This window comes from Leuciscus leuciscus, assembly GCF_965113295.1.
Source record: "Leuciscus leuciscus genome assembly, chromosome: 21".
NCBI lineage: Eukaryota > Metazoa > Chordata > Actinopteri > Cypriniformes > Leuciscidae > Leuciscus > Leuciscus leuciscus.
The window spans coordinates 8,825,216-8,842,919 of record NC_138745.1 but is presented as its reverse complement, the minus strand read 5'-3'; the positions used below and the strand labels follow the sequence as shown (position 1 = coordinate 8,842,919).

Sequence of the window (17,704 nt, the reverse complement as noted above, 5' to 3'; positions counted from 1 at the left end):
TAACAGCAAAACTAGCAGGTGGACAAACAACTCAGATTAATGCTTCCACTTGTTAAAATCTTTAATGCTTGTCAGAACAAGTAAACTCACAAAAGAATTATACATAAATTCTTGTTTTCAATATCTTAATCATGTACGTACAGCTACTGTAGAACAGCCATTCATGCATCAAAACACTTTCGTCGTATGATTTTCATTGATTTTTACATCATAAAACAAAATGTAAAATAACAAAACAATCTGACGCACCCTGATTACTGTGGTAAACCAGTAATTAAACATTGAATTAAAAATAATAATAATAATAATAAAAAGAGCAAAATGTGGATTTGGTTCCCTCTTCATGACACAAATATGAGCCATACATTCATCTCTTCCCAGGCGCGTCTGGCACATGTTGGTACGCTTTTGATTAGTGTGAGGAGTGAACCTGGTTTATTGTTAGACAATGTATGATTGTGCAATCAGTAACCTGAAAATATTAGCATCGTGATCCAGACGATCCTTGATTGATGAGTACAATGCAAAATGAAGCTTCAAAAGAACCAATAACAACGTCAGTTCATCCAGAGTTCCTGATGTGGACAAAGAGTGAAGGTTTCGGGACAACTCCATTCCTATGCTGAAGAATGACACAGCTGAGCGGGAAACAGCAGAGATGAGAAACAAAGAAGTGATACTGGAGCACATGACATGATTATTGCTTATAGTTCTGAATGCAATCGTTTCACATTCATGTTCAGTCCCAAAGTCCCTTCTCCTATAGAAATAATCCACGGTTATTAGCACGGCTGTTGGCGATCTGGCGGAGACGATTCGTTCTAGTCTACAGGACTTCTGCAATAAGGCGAAACAAGAGCTGCTGCCGCAAAGCTGCTTATCTGTGTGTGGAAACAGAATGCAGAACTAATTGCATTGATGCCTCTTGGCTTCCTCTATGCCCTAAATCTGCGCTGTTGATAGACGACTGAAACTGCATGAACACAGGTACTGCACAAAACCCTCACACACACACACACACACACACTCACACACATTATAGATGTAATTCACAGTGTCTGTGTAGGAAATAGTTTTCAATTCCAAGTGGGATTTTGCTGATAAAAACTCTGATAGCATAGTGTCCGACAGAATCTGTTCGTCTCCAATGTCCCTTTTCACTTGTACTTCATAACAAAAAAAAAAATGCGTTAGAAATGTTCAAAAAGGCACACGTACTTCAAATAGAGTTGTTTTCTTTCTTCGTATATCCAATCGCTACGGGCGCCGCTGAGAAAAGTCGTGAACCAAACCTGCTGACGGCCGAGTGAACCATCGTTTAAGCCACCGAGCGCGTTTCCAGATCTTTCTAATGCGCTTCCTCTGGCACTCGATGGCGATGGAAGTCTCCCTTTGGTGCGTGAGTGTTCACAGCTTCTCTCCGTCCAGCAGCTCCTGCAGGATGTCCTCAGGAAGCTCCAGCCCGGGCAGGTCTTCCAGAGGGATCTCCTGAGTGGGCATCTCCAGTGGAGGGAGCTGTGGGATGGGAATGTCCTTGGCCTTGCGCTCCTCGGCCGTCTGCGGAAGCACCCAGAGCTCAGACTTCTCCACGAAGTCTGCATCAGCGTAGTGTTCCTTCTTCAGCCGCACGTTCTCCGCCAGTATCCGCTCGTTCTCCTGTTTCAGCCGCTCATTGTCAGACACCAGGCGGTCCACCAGCTTGCGTAGGTCATTGATGGTGGTCTGCTGCTCTTCCAGACGGGTTTTGTCGTCTTTCTGGGCTTTGCTGCCGGTGCAGGGCTCTGGGACGGTGCCTTTGTTCTTCAGGAGGTACAGCCAGGTGTCGTACTCGCGTTCGGAGGGTTGGGCCGTTCCTCCTGGCTGTAGGTAACGGCGTGGCGTCTGGTCTGAGGAGGAGACATGCTGGAGCGTTCTGGGCTTGTCCTCTCGCTTAGCTCGCTTCCATCGCTCCTCGATCAGTCTCTGCTGTTTGATGTGACTGTCCCTCTGAAGCTCCAGAGACAAGCGTGCCTGCGGAGGGAAAAACATCTGAACATCTCAAGAACTGATCTATCCGCTATCCACACAGCAAAATAATCATAAAAAAACAATACCGGACTTTGATGAGCATCTAGGCGTACCTGTTCACACTCCGTGAGCTTCATAGCCTCCTTGAGAAGTTCTGTGGAGAAACGACAGGTTATTTAAGCACATGCTTCCAGAGCTGGTTTCTCAATCACAGATCGAGCCCAATGATAGATTTAAGCATTTGTGAGACAACCTCAAGGAGACTGAAGCACTATTCGTTTTTTTGACGGTAATCGTTTCTCATGGGGATGTAAGGTCATTTCAACATTTACATGGGCTGGTCTCAGACTTCGGTACCAAGTCGGTACTAAAATTAAAAAAATGTGACGATACCAGCATTTCGAGTGCTGTTGAACGGATTCTCAACCACCTCTGATTGGCCATTGTGTTGACGTGCTCAACATATACTGTATGTCTGTGATTGGCTACAATGTCTTCAAAAACATGTTGTCTTTGACGCTCTTCATCGAACGCTTACACAGATACACACGGGAGTATTTGAGAGCGCTGTCTATCAGCGGATATGGATCGCCTGCTTTTAAATGCTCACGTGTGCATCTGTGTAAAGCGCTTGGTGAAGAGCGTCAAAGATATAATTGTTGATCATCTTTGTTGATCATTGTAGCCAATCACAGACATATATGTTGAGCACGTCAACAAAATGGCCAATCAGAGGTGTTCAAGAATCCGTTCAACAGCGCTCAAAATGCTAGAGGGAAATGCTGGTATCGTCACATATTTACATTTCAGTACCGACTTCGTATTGCTGCATGAAGCTGCATTTTCACTGGCCACAATTTTGACGTCGATACCATGGGGAAAAACTGCCATATAGATATTTTTAATATTATCTCATAATTTGTCAGCAGGTATATTAGGCTGCTGTTACTTTAAGACCTGACACACGGAGCCATTATATTTTTACTTATGAATTTTCCTTCTCAACTGAATTTTATGTTACGTTCACTTAGAACATAACTGACTGTGTTTACGTGAATACTCACCAAGACCGGCATTTTGACATTATTTTGTGTGTATTTGACTGTTTAAGTGCAATAAGCAGCGGAAAATAACTAAATTTAGTACTGAATGAGTAAAATTATGCGTAATCCCACACCTAAATTCAAGCCCTGTAACAACAACATTGATCCGGAGTAAATGAAACGAGTGAGTGAGGAGAGGCGGGTTTGTGTGTAACTCGCTGTCGGAGAGAGGAGAGAGCGGGAAAGAGCAGCTGGTATTGTGTATCTTTTCTGTGGAAAATGAGCATTGGAAGTGTTTCAGATATTTCAGTATCGATATGTTATCGAAAAATCTATATTTTCCACAACACTACATTGGATGTGGTGACTTTTTAAAAGTCTACAATTGAAAAATTTATATTTATATTATATATAAAATTAAACCCACCAAAGTGGCTAGTAGGAGTGACTGTGTTACATGCCACTGCTGAAATAATTATTTTTAATGTCAAGCCCTGGCTAGTCTGTGAATATATTTCCATCCAAATCCAGAAAGTCGTGTTTTTCTGCCACCACACGAACAATGACTAACTGCTTTTTGAGAAACACCGAGGTTGTATGGTACTTTAATTACCATCCGCATTTACATCTGTAAATTTACAAGAAGGGATCAATCCAAAAATCTTTTTGCAAATCATTTTTCACCACTATGGATATAAACCACAAATATGGAGACTTTTATTACTGAAATGCTGGAAACTGTTTCCAAGAATAATATTCCGCTCCACTATAGCGAATGGGAGCTGTCAAGAAGGAAAAGAAAATCTAAATCATGTAAACTTTTTAAACAGGCCATTATTATAGTACGCAATCATTAAAAAAATATATTTATTATCTACATTTATGTAAATTACGGCTTGCAAAACTAAATGAGTCAAATGTATAGCCTACCTTGTAAAAAAAAGTACTTATTACTGCTAATTTCCATTTTTTTTTATTATATCCACCATTTTGAGAAATGAAATGTAAGACAGAAAACAATTCAAACTAAAGTGTGCCAATTTTCATATTTTAAATAGGATATTTAAATAATTAAATAATACATTTTATTATTTTCCTATTATTAAATTAATGTGAATTACAATACCAGACATTTTGTTTACCACTGTGAATAATCTGCTATCCGAAAGCACGAGTTGTTTCACTAAGGTGCCACGCAGATGTATTTTTATAGACGTCCCCATGAGAATCACTTAAAACAGAACCCCACCTGCAGCTTTTCTGTGGCAGGAGATGGCATCTTCAAATTTCCCAGCAGCCACCAAGCGATCTGCTTTCCTGCACTGTTGATGGGCCTGAAAGAGATGATATAACATATTACATTATTTCATCATGTGACTGATAACAGTACAGATAATCAATGACAGCTTTCCTGCTTCTAAACTCGGTCCTGGAGGGCCACTGTCCCGCAGAGTTTAGCAACACACCGGGCTGGAAGTTTCCAGTGCCTAGTAAGACCTTGATTAGCTGGTTCAGGTGTTTAATTGGGGTCGGAGCTGAACTTTGTTGAACTTTGCAGGACAGTTCCCTCCAGCAGCAGGATTGGACACCCCTGTTCTAGAGGATTTCCCCTGAAAAACTCTCAACCTACATGAAGTTTTAATGAAAGTTCATCTAAACCTTTCAATCACAGCAGAAGGGCATCCAAACTGATGTGACTGCTTCTGTCATCCCTCCATCACTCCAGGTCCAGCTTTATTTAGATCTGAATCTATTGTTCTGTAGTTCTCCAAGCAGTCTGGAGGAATTACTGGGAACTAGTCTTTTGCTCAAACTCTCCATCGTCAACCTCATTGCACAAGGACTATATGAAATATGAAGTCAAGTTTCTTATATAGCTTTAGGGTGTGTTCACACTTCTACTTCGGTTTGCTTGGTTCGGACCACAACAATTTTTTTTTGTCCTGGTATTAAAATCATGCTGGAGACTATGATTATCAGGTTTTCTTCATGGTCGTGTCATTGAAGCAGAAGGGGAGAATACCAAAGGCTTGGCTTGCGGTCTATGATGAAGGGCTCGTCCTCTACTACATACGCTCTGGACTTCTTAAACTAAATTAGTAATACAATAAAGGTGTAGATGATGTGATGATGGAGAGATGCCGGAAGAATTGTCACTGGAGCCATGTAATATATGTCTAGACCGCAAAACTTACTCAATACACTCTTCTATATATCATTATATATGTATTTATATAATATCTGCATTTTCTTAAGTAAATAACTTAACATTTATTAAGTTATTTAAATATCACAAAATAGCTAGCAGAGGGAGAAAGATGTGTTAAAAAAAACACAAAAAAACACAGATCCAATGATTTGCTTTTATCTTTTGTTATGTGGATAATATAATCTACAATGAAAAACTAATAATCTAACCAAGCTTTCAATAACGTACTGGCATAAACGTCAAAAGACTTTAAATAATAAACCACACATTTAGAGTCACATGTTAATAAAGTAGCCTACTTGTGTGTTTGTTTGTTCAAAGGTGATCAGCTGTCAGCAGTAAACAAACACACACACACACACACACACACACACACACACACACACACACACACACATTTAGAGGCTAACTCCGACAGACTAACTTACATAAAAACCTGAACACGGTTTATACGAAGCCTTCACATCACGTGTATCGTAATTAAAAACCCGGGTAAATGGCTGCACGTGTTTCCGGACAGGTGAAACTCTTCACAGCTGTATTTTTTTATTTGTTCAGTGATTAAATGCGGCTAAGCTAACACAGCTAGCATGCTAATGTGGCTTGTAAACAAACACTTACGACATTGAGAGGACTGTCCAGCACCTCCATTCCTTCATCGACTACAGCCTCAACTACACGAGGGACTCATTGGCACATTATTGTGTTTTTACCGGGACCAGAGACTCTGGTTTCACCGGTTACTCATCCACTGCTACAATAGACGAGCAAAAACACCAACTTCCCCCTCCGCGACGTCACCGCCGCGTCACATTACGACCTGCGTGTCGTGAGAACGCTATCCTCTCGTCATTTCTACTTCCACAATTGCTAAAAACACATTTCTAGAAACCTTCACCGATTTTCTCACAACATTAAACACAAAACTAAGTCTTCAAACTACATTCACAAAACCACCGAATCTTCAGGCAAAATCAAACAATCGCCTCAAAACCATTTCACCTGTTCTCAAAGTCGAACAATGCGTTCAGGTCATACATCAGGCTATACCTATTCCACCAGGGACTACAGGTGGAAATTAGCACAAGTGCTACAACCTGGTATAATGCATCTCTCCTTTTTTAAGGTTAATGTATATTTTACATTGTCCCTGTTCAAAAAAATTATAATATATATATATATATATATATATATATATATATATATATATATATATATATATATATATATATATATATATATATATAAACAATACAGAGCATTCATCAGACACTACATCAAAAACTGGAGAACACAGCTTCCAGAGCATGAGTTTACAGTAAAAAACAAAAAAGTAGGCCTATATTGCATGTACAGCAAACTCATTTACGTTAAGTAGGCCTACAGTAACCACAACTTAGTAAGGTTGTGTTGTATACTGTACTGAAAGTAGCTATATTGTATTGAATATTGCATGTACCCTATTATAGATAACTGTAAACACTAAAAGAAAACCGGATGTTTATATCATGTGAATAAACGTCTAAATAATGTTTTTTCATCCTATAAAGCGATCGAGTCAATTCATATCGATCCGTTTTCCGATCTCTTTATGAACTTTTTGTCAATGGAGGCACAGAAAGCTCTCAGATTTCATTAAAAATATCTTCATTTGTGTTCCGAAGATGAACGAAAGTCTTACGGGTTTGGAACGACATGGGTGAGTAAATTATGAACTATCATTTTGACTTTTTCTGCTTGTAATACCTTCTTGCAACACAAGTGCGTCACAGTGCAAAAATGTGTTTTAGTGAGTGAGAATGCTGTTAGAATTTTGCAAAAAGTTGCAAATGGTGTCTCACTGCCTGAAGGTGTTTAAGGTTTTGCAGAAAGAGTGATTTATTCGACAAATTTAGGCCTTTGGTATAGAGAATGGGGTTTAGCGTCTTAGCAATTGTGAAGGCTGTTAAAAAATCGAAATCATATCACAATAACATGTTTTATCCTCAAAACGCGTCTCGTTATATGATGGTCAAACTCTGTTCTGGAGTTCTGTGATGTTACTTCACCACTAGAGGACGCTTCTGTCCTACTAATTACTTTCTTTTTTTCTTCTTCTTCCTCTTCTTCTTCTTCTTCTTCTTCTTCTTCTTCTTTGTTTTTTTTTTGTTTTTTTTACATGTAGGCCTACCATGTTTCCTTTTTTGACCTGTACAAGCACTCTGAAATCCCAAAATATATATGATATATAAACGCAAAATATTTCTTTCTGATTTTTGTAGCTTACAGGATGGGTACTTTGAATCAACAACATAACAACAAAGCAACATAATATTATTTGGGTATAAATATTAAGATAATTAAACAAATATTCATAAATAAACATAAAATATAGGCCTAATACAAATTCACTATAAATGTATATAATATATAAAATGGTATATTTAGTAAATAATGCAGCACAATAGATTGCACCGCTCCAGTCACAATTATTCCGGTTTCCCTCATCAGCCCATCTTCACCTTTATGTCAACTTTATTACTAATTCATCTAAGTTCAGGGGTTATTCAAAGGTCAAGCCCTCCATCATAGACAGCAAGCAAAGTATGTTACATTTATCCAAATACAGTAGTGGCCAAAAGTGATGTCTGGAGGGGATGTTTGTTTTTAATGGTCCTACAAATGTAATTAAACCATCAAAATATAAGGAAAATATTTTAAATATGAGGGAAGAACAAAACACTAAACTTGTTTAAGGTATTTCTCTGACAAAATTATTTGGCAATAAAGAGCAAACTACAGATACAGGTTTTATTTCACTATGCAAAATAAAAATGCATATTAACACAAAAAGCCCACTGGAAAAAACATACATACAACATAATCAGTTATTAATATTTAATTGATTCTCTCTTGTTTTTTCATGTGTTCATAATTTATTTGTATGACAGCCTGGACAAAAAATGATGCGTAAGTCCGCACTTTCATTGCGTTATCACAAATAAAAGAATTGACTCCAAACACAACAAAGCAATATGCTTACAAAATCTTCAACGCATTTTCAACAGGCTATCATTTGAATAAATGGTGAAGATGTCGGTTTTCCTAGGCCGAACATCACTTTTGGCCACTACTGAATGTTTTCTTTTTTTCACTAAATAATCAGATTAATGTAGTAAATGTAAATGCAATATAAGGTTCCGCTTTATGTTATGTGTCTTAAGTATTTCAGGAAAAAAATTGTTAGGTAAAATGTAGTTAATGTGTTCATGTTGTATTGCAAAATACTTTTGCTTCTATTGAGGTGGAATACGGGTAATGTTAGGGACAGGTATCTCTTATCCCTGGATGTTGTGTGTCACTCGGACACTTTGGCCAATGTAACAATGTAGAAGCACTGAATCTATATATGATATATGTCCATCAAAGACACAGGCAGCATCACATGCTCTGTTTCTCTCTCCAGCGGTTGGAGATTCTTCCTTGCACAGCATATTTTGTTCATTCAAAGAGTGCACTTATTGGTCAGTGACATCATCAGCTCAAGTACTTTGTTTTTGTTGTCAATTGCCACTTGCTTTATCCAAATGCTCTTCAATTACTACTAATAGAGAGCAGAACGGGAACTGATACCGCCTCATGAATCACAGTCTAAACACGGTTCTCAGGGCCAATGTACATTTCATATAATAACCTTTGATCAGCCCTATATGCAGCTTTTGTTTGATTGAGTTCAAATGACATTCAAATGATATTACAATACCGGTACATTTCAAATATATTGCTCAGAAGGGACTCTTTCATGAGACCAAACAGTTGACGACATTTTTTCCTTCTATGCAAGTCAATGGCTGTCAACTGTTTGGTTCCTCTTCTGTATTTGGCAGAAGAATGAAATTCATACAGGTTTGAAACAACTAAATATAAAGAGTAAAGATGGCAGAAGTTTCATTGGTGGGTGAACTATCCCTTTAATAGACTTCTTAGTTGTGTTTAATTAAAGTGTCAGCTTAGTCAAGGTCATGTCACAGTTATTTATAGAGCGCTTTATACAATACAGATTGTTTCAAGGCAGCTTCACAGTAATAAACAGAAAAATATGAGTTAATGTTGCAAAATTAATCAGTTATGAAACAACTTCAATTTTAACTGTAAAGCAGCTCTACAGAAGACAATAGTACCATTATTGAGCTCAATTTAATTCAATGTTAATTCATTGTCTCACCTGGTTCTCAAAAAAATTAAAAATAATTATAATAATCCTCAGGAGAAATACAATAAAGACACAAATGAGTCAATTAATGCTGATAGCACAGCTTAGACCATTTGGTCTGGCATGAATTTGATGGAAAATGTTTGTCCATTTTGAAATCTTGTTGCAGATACAGTAGTGGCCAAAAGTGATGTCCGGCCTATAGGAAAAATTACCTCTTCACACTTTATTCAAATGATATCTAAAATTTGTTAAAGAGAATATTACGATGTTGTGCTTAGAGTCAATCATTTTATTTGTGATAACACAATGAACCATGCCAAATCTTTGGCTGGTTGTCATACAAATAAATTCTGAACACATGCATGCAAAAACAAGAGAACCAATGAAATATGTTTTATATTTATTTATAAATAAATAAAACCATTAAACCACACACAGACACACACACACACACACACACACACACACACACACACACACACACACACACACACACACACACACACACACACACACACACACACACACACACACACACACACACACACACACACACACACACACACACACACACACACACACACACACACACACACACACACACACACACACATATATAAAAACAAATATCCCCTCCGGCCACTATACTATATATATTCTGAATATAATATTTGTGATTCATAACTCAGTCATGTTGCTTATAAGTGTAAACAACCCATATTTAGCAGGGACACTGCAAAGCTCTCTGTGTTTTGTGTACTGTATCAGAAGGCCGTCGCTGGAACGCTGTGGGTGTCCATCGAGACAACGGACAAATGTGAATCGAGTCATAACTCATTGAAAAAAAGTCTGTCCGTTCATACGACAGGCCACTGGAACAGACTCTCCTTTGTTTCTGCCTCAGAGGTGCAAAGTTAGCCTGCTTTTCTCCTTCAAAGCCATCCTAACTGCTGTGCTTCAGTGTGGGCTTCATTGTAAACCTGTTTCATGCTGCTGTACATTTGTGTGACTGATCCTTTATTTAGCGCATGAATAATGTCTTCTGAGCTGTGATGTTCTGAAGTATCATAGGCTAGGTTTTTCATGTTCGGAAAAGCATTCAACCATTCTACTCTTATAAGTGCTGCAGGATACTATATATACACACGTATATTCTGTATGCACTTTTTCTGAATGTGTAGACCTATTACATTTTTCAAAAATATGTAACACCGTGCTTTCTCCCACAATGTAATGCGTTTACTTCACTTTCCATTTCCTGTGAGAAGTACAGTGTGAACCTGATATTACTGTTCAAAGGTTTGGGGTCAGGGTTTTTCTTTAAAGGAAATTATTACTGCATTTAATTGCTCTAAACAGTAACAGTAAAGACAGTTATCATGTTACACACACACAAAAAACACATTATATTTCAAATAAATGCTCTTTTAAACTTTCTATTCATCAACGAATCCTGAACACAAATTCAGAAATAAATAAAAATTAAGCAGCACAATTGTTTTCAACATTGATAATAAGAAATGTTTCTTGAGAAGAATGATTTCTGAAAGGTCCTTGTGACACTCAAGACGAGAGCAATGATGCGGAAAATTCACAAAAATAAACTACATTTTAAAATATATTAAACTATAAAACAATATATAATTATATGCTGTATTATATATTATATTCAAAACATAAAATCTTAGTAATAATATTGATAACACTTTACAATAAGGTTCATTAGTTAACATTAGTTAATGTGTTAACTAACATGAACTAACAATGAGCAATACATTTGTTACTGTATTTGTTCATCTTTCTTAACGTTAGTTAATAAAAATACAGCTGTTCATTGTTTGTCCATGTTAGTTCAGTGTATTAACTAATGTTAATAAGATTTTAACAAAGTATTAGTAAATGTTGAAATTAACAAAGATTAATAAATGCTGTATAAGTGCAGTTCAATATCACTTCATGTTAACTAATGTTAATTAATGAACCTTATTGTAAAGTGTTACCATAATATTTCAAAATATGACTTTTTACTGTATTTTTTTTATCAAATAAGTACAGCCTTGATGAGCATATAAGACTTCTTTCAAAAAAATCAAACAGATCTCAAACTCTTGAACTTGTGCTGCAATTTAAACATCCCTTTCCTAACATATTGTCTGATCACTGCCAAATGTTCAGACATTTTTGGATAAAAAAACAAACAAAATAACTACTTTCCTGGCAAGATAACTTATATCAGCATAACTTACTGTATGTGACAACACTGTTTAAAACATTTATTATGGAACAATGTCAAAAAATTGTAGACGATATACTATAGTGCAGTATGTACGCTACACTGTAAAAGTGATCAGTTGACTTCACTTAAAAAAAGTGAGGAAACCCGTTGCCTTAAAATTATTAAGTAAATAAGCCTCATGCGTAATGGAGTTCACATAACTTAATTTTTTCATCTACGCATGAAGTTTATTACTTAATAATTTTAAGGCAACGGGTTTCCTGACTTTTTTTCGAAGTGAAGTCAGCTGATCACTTTTACAGTGTGTGGCACTTCCTGTCGCTCTTCTTCTGTCAGCATGTCACCAGAGCTGACAGCTGTGAGAGAGCGTGCCCAGTGTCCACTGGAATCCGCGTGTAGGAGGACGGCCCGTCACCTCTTTCACCTGGCTGAAGTCTGGCCTGAAAAGTAATGATGAGCCAGCCAAGCTATAGAAGACCCCCGGCTACTCCGGAGCAGAATGTGTCAGCCCACACTCTGACTGCGCTCCTCAGCCGCTCTCTTTGTCCTCTGTCCCGTCACGAAGGATTCTGCTTAGAGCGGGTCTTCTGTCGACGAGCAGAGGCTGGTTCCTATGTGCTTTTTGGAGCTGTTTGTATGGGGAATCCCACATAGCCTCCTACACAGAGCGCCCTAAAAGACAGAAAGGGAATGTGATGGGGGTTTTGAAGGCCGCCCCCTTACACACAATGGGAACCCCACAGTGAGCTAATGTGCCTGACAAATATTCTTACACATGTTAAACTAGTAGACAGCTCTCACCACTGTCAGGTGTTCAGCTTTCTCACAAGTGTCTCAAAGGGTTATACACCGGATGAGGAGCACGTGTTGAAACGCCACTCGATTTAGACTTCGGTTTTAGGTTTCAGGGAAACGTTTTTCACACATTCATTGTTCATAATTCTAGTTATGGTCACGAAAATAGAGACAAAAGCCAACTAATGATGTCTGAACTAATCTATTTTTATCATAGTACTACATGTGACTGCTGTGTGATGGTGATGATGTCAGAGGTCACCGGGGTGATGACAGACAGACAGACAGTTATGAATGACCTGACAACTGAGCAGCAATTATTAAAGAATAAATGACGTGTTATGTTGTGGTTTTAGGCTGAAGGTTTAATTGATTTTATTACAAAAAAATAAATAAAAAATGAAGGACCCACATATTCATTACAACAGTATTTTATTAAAGGGATAGTTCACGGAAATATTAAAATTCTGCCGTCATTTACTCATCCTCATGTTGTTCCAAACCCAAAAGACTTTCGTTCATCTTCGGAACACAAATGAAGATCTTTTGAGTGAAATCTGAGAGCTTTCTGTCCCTCCATTGACAGCAACACAACTGACACTTTGACGCTTCTAAAAGTTCATAAAGAGATCGTTTAGATCGGTTAGTTTAGTCTAAATTTTCTGAAGACACTCAATGGCTTTATATGATGAACAGATTGAACTGAGGCTTTTAATCACATATAAGCATTGATCATCGAACAGAAGCTCAACCGAACCTGCTTGACAAGCGATAACAAACCTCATTGGTTTTTCAGATGGATTCGTTTTATGATCCCTTTATGAACTTTTTGAAGCATCAAAGTGTCAATGGAGGCACAGAAAGCTCTCAGATTTCATCAAAAAAGATCTTCATTTGTGTTCCGAAGATGAACGAAAGTCTCACAGGTTTGGAACGACATGAGGGTGAGTAATTAATGACAGAATTTTCATTTTGTGGTGAACTATCCCTTTAAAGGACAAGTTCGGTATTTTACACTTAAAGCCCTGTTTACAGATCGTATCTGATGAAATAGAACGGTTAAGATTAAAATTTGGACACATGCTGCTGTCCCGAGAATTTTAGGTTTATTTCGCTTCCCCCCCCCCCCCACCCCACCCCCACCCCCACAATGGTTGTCTATATGCACTGGAAGATTCCGTCCAAAAAACACATTAAACTTTCGTTTACAAAGACGTGAAACTCACCGAGTGGGCAGGGGTGTTCACTGATATGTTCCATCAAAAATCGCTGAAAAAGATGCATTCCAACAGGTTTTATCGTAGTTTTTGTCCAACTCCATTGACTTAATAGGACGTGCTGTGAGACCGCAGCACCTTTACGGTATTACTCCGCCGCTTCTTCTTCTGCTTCTTCTGTGTATTCAATGAAATGCCCGTGGTTTGCTTGCAATTGGCAAAGGTGCATTATCGCCACCAACTGGGCTGGAGTGTCTATTATTCAAGCTCTCAACGGAAGAATCACGGGTGTGACGCGTTTGGCAAAATAGGTCCACAAAAGCGAAATAAACCTAAAATTCTCGGGACAGGAGCATGTGTCCAAATTTTAATCTTAACCGTTCTATCAGATACGATCTGTAAACAGGGCTTTAAGTGTAAAATACCGAACTTGTCCTTTAAGCAAATTCATGCAATCATTTTTGATCAATATAATTCAATCATCACATTTTAGTCAGTGTTTAAGAATGTTAACAATGTTCTGAACGCTGCACCCCCATCAATGGCTTTTAAAAATGAAATATAGGATTCTTTCCACAGAACTGTTATTTCTTTCCAAACAAGGGCATAAAAAAAATGACGAAATCCAAACAATGGAAACATCTAGTGTTTGTCACAACCGCTCTGATTGGCTAACCTAACTGACTTGTGAGTTATTTGGCAATATGAGATAATCAACCAAGATGAATCATTTAGTTCTCCTCTGGGTCTGAGAGTCTGAAATCTGACAAATTGCGATTTTCACAAATCTCAACCCAGCAAATTAATAATATCATTATATTTAAAGTCTGTCAGTCTAAGTTATCGTTCTTCCTTTTTGTAGAGGGAAAAATCTTCCTGTACTTAATATCACTTATAAGGTTAATGACTCCATAAACAGCTTTTTCATATTGCACTTGAAAAAGATTCATTCACAGAGCTATTGGTATTATTGCAGTCATAACTCTACTGACTAGCGGTGATAATGAAATATTATGAATATGAAAATTTTCCCCAGGATCCAAAATAAATCTGATTGACTGAATAGATGGATGTGTTTCGTTTAAGCTTTGTCTTAGCATTAGGAAGAGTGAAGTAAAACGTGGCTTTGACTCTTGGATTGAGGATTTTCAGTGCTTTATAGAGCAGCTCATGTACTGTGTTTGTCCACACTGTAGCATCAACAATATTATGATCATGTGGACATTTACAATACAAGCCAAATGAAGTATCAAAGAAAGGCTTAGTTATTCTTAGAAATAAATTCATACAGCCAAGTCCACATTGGAACAATTTCAGGTTTTTTCTCCTTGCGTATCCTATCTGCAATTTAAAAGAGTAAAGATAATCATCATTTTACAGTTAGGTATCACTCTAAATTTTTATCCTTTGTGTTGTGGCCCTTGAATGGTTTGAACATAACCCATTGACTTCAAGACATTGTGTAACGTTTCTAATAATAGAGGCGGGCAAGTTTCTAAAATCAGTTTCCTGACACAGTTGACCTAATTTCAAGAAACGTGTCCATTTCTACGCCCGTGATAGCAATACAGTCGCAATCAGATGAAATAACAGGCGGAAAAAGCTTTGTTGTGGCTCACAGCGAGCAGGATGGGGAGAAGCAGGCCATATATATATATATAGAGAGAGAGAGAGAGAGAGAGAGAGAGACAGACAGACAGACAGAGCGAGGTGCTGGTCGAGTGGGAGACAGGAGGAAATCCCCACACTAGCCGGCCTCCCACAGTCACTGCTGAGAAGTCTGCCAGTGGACCATCAGCAAACACTACTGATGGGATTTTCCTGATTCTGCCATAGATTACTGAATAAAAGCTGCACTGCACAACATAGCTTTCGTTTTTCATTCATACTAATATAAAAAATAATAATAATTGTGAAATATCAGCGAACAACAGATACTTAATATACAACCTGTAAAATGTTTGGAATAATTAAGATTTATTATTATAAATGTTGGAAACAGTTTTTGCTTCTTAATACTGTTCTGGAAACTGTCTGTCTAACACGATCATTCCAAAGTTTGTGGTAAGTAAAATAAAAAAATTAGTAAAGTGAATGAATGCTTTTATTCAGCAAGGAATTCAGCAAGGATGCATTCTGTTGAAAAGACATTTATAATGTTTCAAAAGATTTCTATTTCATATAAACTTTTTAAATTTCTGCTTAGAATCCTAAAGAATCCTTAAAGGGATAGTTCACTTTGAAATTAAATTTTGGTATGTTTTAGCTTACCTCAAGGGCATCCAAGATCTAGGTGTCTTTTTTTCCGCAGTAGTTTCAATTTTGATATTTTTAGGTCAAACCGTTCTTGTCTGTCAGTCATATAATGCAGGTCGATGGTCACTGTCTCAAAGAGCATGCACAGAGTCCAAATTAAAACAATTCCCCATCGTCCAAATTAAACAATTCCAAGTTCAAACAATGCAGTTCATTGGAACGAAACCGTAGCCAATGCGACATCTAGTGTATATATCTATACCTGCCCGCGCTCTCAGATCACTTGGACGTGGCTGTGTACAAGAGGTAAAAACGATATAAATACTGTTCGTTTTCACACACAAACCGCTCGTTTCGTGTCTTAGGCCATCAATGTGTACTTACGATGGGGAATTGTTTAATTTGGACGATGGGGAATTGTTTTAATTTGGACTCTGTGCATGCTCTTTGAGACAGTGACCATCGACCTGCATTATATGACTGACAGACAAGAACGGTTTGACCTAAAAATATCAAAATTGAAACTACTGCGGAAAAAAAGACACCTACATCTTGGATGCCCTTGAGGTAAGCTAAAACATACCAAAATTTAATTTCAAAGTGAACTATCCCTTTAAAAGAGTTAGTTCACTGATAAATGAATTACTCGCCCCCTAGTCCTTCCAAATCCTTAAGACTTTCGTTCATCTTTGGAACACAAACTGACACTTTCAAGCCCCAGAAAGGTAATAAAGACATCATTAAAGTAATCTATGTGACTCCAGTGGTTTAACCTCAATTTTATGAAGTGATGCAAGTGTTTTTTTTGCGCCAAAAACATAATTTACCACTTTATTAAAGGGCCCCTATTATGGATTTTTGAAAATGACCTTTCATGTAGTGTGTAACATAGCTCTAAGTGAATGAAAACATCCTGCAAAGTTTTAAATCTGAAAGTTCACCGTATATAAAGTTATTGTCTTTCAAAAGTAAGAGTCGACTCTGAGTCCAAAAAATTCATCGTTTTTTGGCGCAGATGGCCCCGTGCTCAGTGCGCCGACATGTAGCGCCGTTGCGCTTGTGCGGCCCGAGTTCGAGTCCCGGCTCATGGACCTTTCCCGATCCCAACCCCGGGTTTTTTTAGCCTGGCAAGCCAGACCTACATCAAGATGTTAGGTCTGGCAACTCACCATTGGCACGGCTCAATCCGATGGGCGGGATAAACGGTTGTCTCTCAAAATCCCTCTGCAAGCAACAGGATAGCGCTACAACCAATCAGAGCAACGAAGAAGGCTAGTTGGTATATTAAACTTTTGCCATATCCAGTCGGCAAAACTCCAGACACATCTTCCTTTTTTTAAAATGACTTAAAAAGTTATTCACAGAGTATATGAAGTATGTGAAGAACTTCACAGTTCTTTGCTCTTTTCTCAAAGAAAAGCTTAACTCCAAGTCCTCCAGAGTCGCGGCCAAAGCCGATTCGAAAGACCGCTGTTCGCCAGCAGCAGCAGCCATTCTTTGTTTTCAAGTAGCAGGGAACCGTCGCAACTCTGTCGTCATTATGTTAAGCCCGCCCCGCCTACTCTATACATGATGTGATTGGCCTGACCTGAGTTTGGTTTTTCCAGCTCGAAAGTCAACGGAGAGTTGCTAGACCACACTGGCTGCAAAATAAAAATTTCTGCCACTAGGGTGCATCTAGATTTCTAAGCTAAGTTTTTTTTTCACTGCCCAAGGACGAGCATGTGAAGAATCAGTGGTTAAAAT

General features: G+C 38.0%; 1 protein-coding gene across 1 annotated transcript; it reads right to left on the bottom strand.

Annotated features, from left to right (window-relative positions):
* Positions 1 to 36: 36 nt before the first annotated feature.
* nrbf2b (nuclear receptor binding factor 2b) lies at positions 37 to 6,081 on the bottom strand. Its single transcript, XM_082151566.1, has 4 exons — positions 5,881 to 6,081; positions 4,300 to 4,384; positions 2,121 to 2,161; positions 37 to 2,010 (listed from the first exon to the last, which is right to left on the bottom strand). The coding sequence occupies exons 1-4, from the start codon at positions 5,908 to 5,910 to the stop codon at positions 1,408 to 1,410; spliced, it is 759 nt and encodes a 252-aa protein (XP_082007692.1). The 5' UTR covers positions 5,911 to 6,081; the 3' UTR covers positions 37 to 1,407.
* Positions 6,082 to 17,704: the final 11,623 nt, after the last annotated feature.